The 2,360-nt window shown below is 71.2% G+C and overlaps 2 protein-coding genes across 2 annotated transcripts in view; one reads left to right on the forward strand and one right to left on the reverse strand.

Annotated features, from left to right (window-relative positions):
- CHLNCDRAFT_143733 (hypothetical protein) overlaps positions 1-767 on the reverse strand; it is a gene marked incomplete at both ends in the record, with an annotated part of 1,706 nt that extends 939 nt beyond the window's left edge. The window contains 3 exons of the mRNA XM_005849277.1: positions 11-79; positions 281-520; positions 705-767. Of these exons, the coding sequence (XP_005849339.1) occupies positions 11-79; positions 281-520; positions 705-767 (372 nt within the window). The remainder of the gene's footprint in view (positions 1-10; positions 80-280; positions 521-704) is intronic.
- A 775-nt stretch (positions 768-1,542) lies between these two features.
- Positions 1,543-2,360, forward strand: part of CHLNCDRAFT_143734 (hypothetical protein) — a gene marked incomplete at both ends in the record, with an annotated part of 2,213 nt that continues 1,395 nt past the window's right edge. Inside the window, 3 exons of the mRNA XM_005849073.1 lie at positions 1,543-1,643; positions 1,774-1,894; positions 2,021-2,264. Of these exons, the coding sequence (XP_005849135.1) occupies positions 1,543-1,643; positions 1,774-1,894; positions 2,021-2,264 (466 nt within the window). The remainder of the gene's footprint in view (positions 1,644-1,773; positions 1,895-2,020; positions 2,265-2,360) is intronic.

Consider the following 2,360-nt stretch of genomic DNA (forward strand, 5'->3'; position numbering starts at 1 on the left):
CCAGCGACACGTCTGTGTAGTTGCGCTGCCGGCCGCTGAGCCACATGCGCTGCACCGTCAGCACGGGCACGTTGGGCGGCTGCAGCGGCGGCGGAGGCAGGCGGCAGGGGGTGGGGGTGGGGGGTGAGGCGCAGGGTCGGATGCAGGCGGCCGGTGGGGACGGCAGCCCGGCGGGATGGCGCCTGCGCAGCCGCCCGCAGCGCTCCACACCAGGCCGCAGCCGCTGCGGCGCGTCGCGCACGGCCCGCCCGCCCGCCAGCCGGGCGCCTCCCAACCCTACCCGCATCTTGCGGCAGAAGCCCGGGTACTTGCTGAGGTCGAAGGGTCCGCGCCCCGAGCTGCCCGGCGTCAGCTGCTGCGAGATCTCGGCTGCCGACAGCGATGAGTCGATGACCACGCCAAAGCCCGAGGCGGAGGATGCCATGAGGGTGCCGCCGCCGCCGCCGCCGGTGCCCAGGCCGGCCACCCCGTACAGCTGCCCCCCGGGCTGCGTGTGGTACTTGAAAATCACAACCGCCAGCTGCGCGGGGGAAGGCAGGAAGGAGGAGCGGCAGGGGGTGGGGTGCGGCTGGTGGGGACGCCCTCGCGGCTCGGCGCAAGGCCATGCGGCGGGAACGGCAGGTGAAGGCAAGGAGGCGGCGGCGGCGGGCCTGCAGGCGGCTGCCAGGCAGCCGCTGCCCGCGCCCCTCCAGTGCGTGTCTCACCCCGAAGCAGAGCATCACGATGGCACTGAGCGCCACGTGCCGGCTCTTCTGCTTGGGCGGCATCCTCCGGCTGCCTGAGCGCTCCAGGTTGGCGCCTGCCTCAGCGCAGCGGGGCCCCCCAGTGATGGAGGGGCTCCGCCGGAACGACGTAATCGACTCCAGGAGGTGCCGGGCCTACGTGGCGGGCTGCGGCGCGGGGGCGGCGGCACGAGCGCGGCGGCGCGGTTGGCGGGAGGCGGCGGGAGGTGGCAGCGGCCGGAGAGGGTCTGGGCCAACAAGCATGATGCCAGCCTGCGCTGTGGCGGACCCAGCCAGCGCTACACAGCTTATGGCCTGACAGAGGCCGGGGAGATTGCGGCAGCTTCCATGGCATTTCCACGCCGCCGCCCTTGCCCACCCACCCGCTGCTCAGCGCTGCCACTGGAGACTAGCTGCTGCGGCCGCGGGGGCCGTGGTGCAGTGCACGCGCCAACGCCGCCGCGCTGGGAGGGAAGGGCAGGGCCGGGGGATGGGACCGGGGGCTGAGTCGTTGGGAAGGGGGATGCCGGTGCAGCCGCTGCACCGTGCCAGTCGCCTCCCAACTGCAGATGCCAGGCTGGTGCTGCAGAGATGAGAGGGAGATGGTGCGGCTGCCCGCAAGCGAGTGTACTGTGGAGACTGCCGCGCTGGCAGCGTGCCTTTTTGCTCAGCTGCATCGCATGATGGCGCCCTGCTTGCAAGCTTCCAATCACGTCAAGCCATCTACATATTGGCCTGTGCGAGTGTGTGCAAGAAGCAGTCGCAATTGGGTAGGAACGCACCACAGACTTCGCCAGCCACCCCCGTCCCGCCCGCCAATATGCAGACTTCATGCTGCCTGGGAAGCGCTCAGGCAACGCAGCCCAGGCGCCACAATGTGGTGGTCACCTGCTCCCAGCAGCTACAGGCGCCCGCCACACGGTGAGCGGTGCTGCCGCTGCTCCACCTCCTGGTTTCTTACAGAGCTGGCCGCCCCACGTGCCCCTGATGGCCGCCTCCTGGTTGTCAAGCATGCGGTTGTCTCATCCGGGCTCCTGGTCCGCGGCTGCAGGCGGGGAGTGCTGGCTGCGGCTGCGGCGGCGCTGCTCGTGGCGGTGCAGCCGGCGGCGGCGCGTGCGGCACCCGTCCCACCGCCGCCGGAGATAGGGGACTGCTTCGAGTGCCTGGGGGAGGTACGGGCCGCATGCAGGCGCTGCATGTGCCTGGCATCCGTGCCTCGGCCATGCCTCCGCCCTCTCACCACTGCCCTGCCGACGCCACCGTCGCCCCCTTGGCTCTCCTAGCCTCCCCGCCTGCAGGTCAACGAGACGCTCAACGCCTGCGACCTGGGCTCCTCCTCCTGCATCTCCACCCTGTCCGACGACGAGCAGCACTTTGCCGCACCCTGGCAGTTTGACGGCGACCGCGCCGCCGCCATCGACCTGCTGCTGACGGTGGCCGGCGGCGGCGCCTTTGACCCGGGCCTCATCGACACCTTTGGCGGCATCAAGCAGACAGACGCGGCGGTGTACATCGCCAAGGGGGTGGCGGCGGTGGTGACAGGTGGACAGACGGCTCGGGGGGCAACTGAGCAGGGCCGCCTTGAGAGTCGCGCAGAGCAGGGCCCCTGGGCTTGGCAACACCGGCGCAGCTGCCCTT

This window comes from Chlorella variabilis (assembly GCF_000147415.1).
Source record: "Chlorella variabilis unplaced genomic scaffold CHLNCscaffold_6, whole genome shotgun sequence".
Classification (NCBI taxonomy): Eukaryota; Viridiplantae; Chlorophyta; class Trebouxiophyceae; order Chlorellales; family Chlorellaceae; genus Chlorella; species Chlorella variabilis.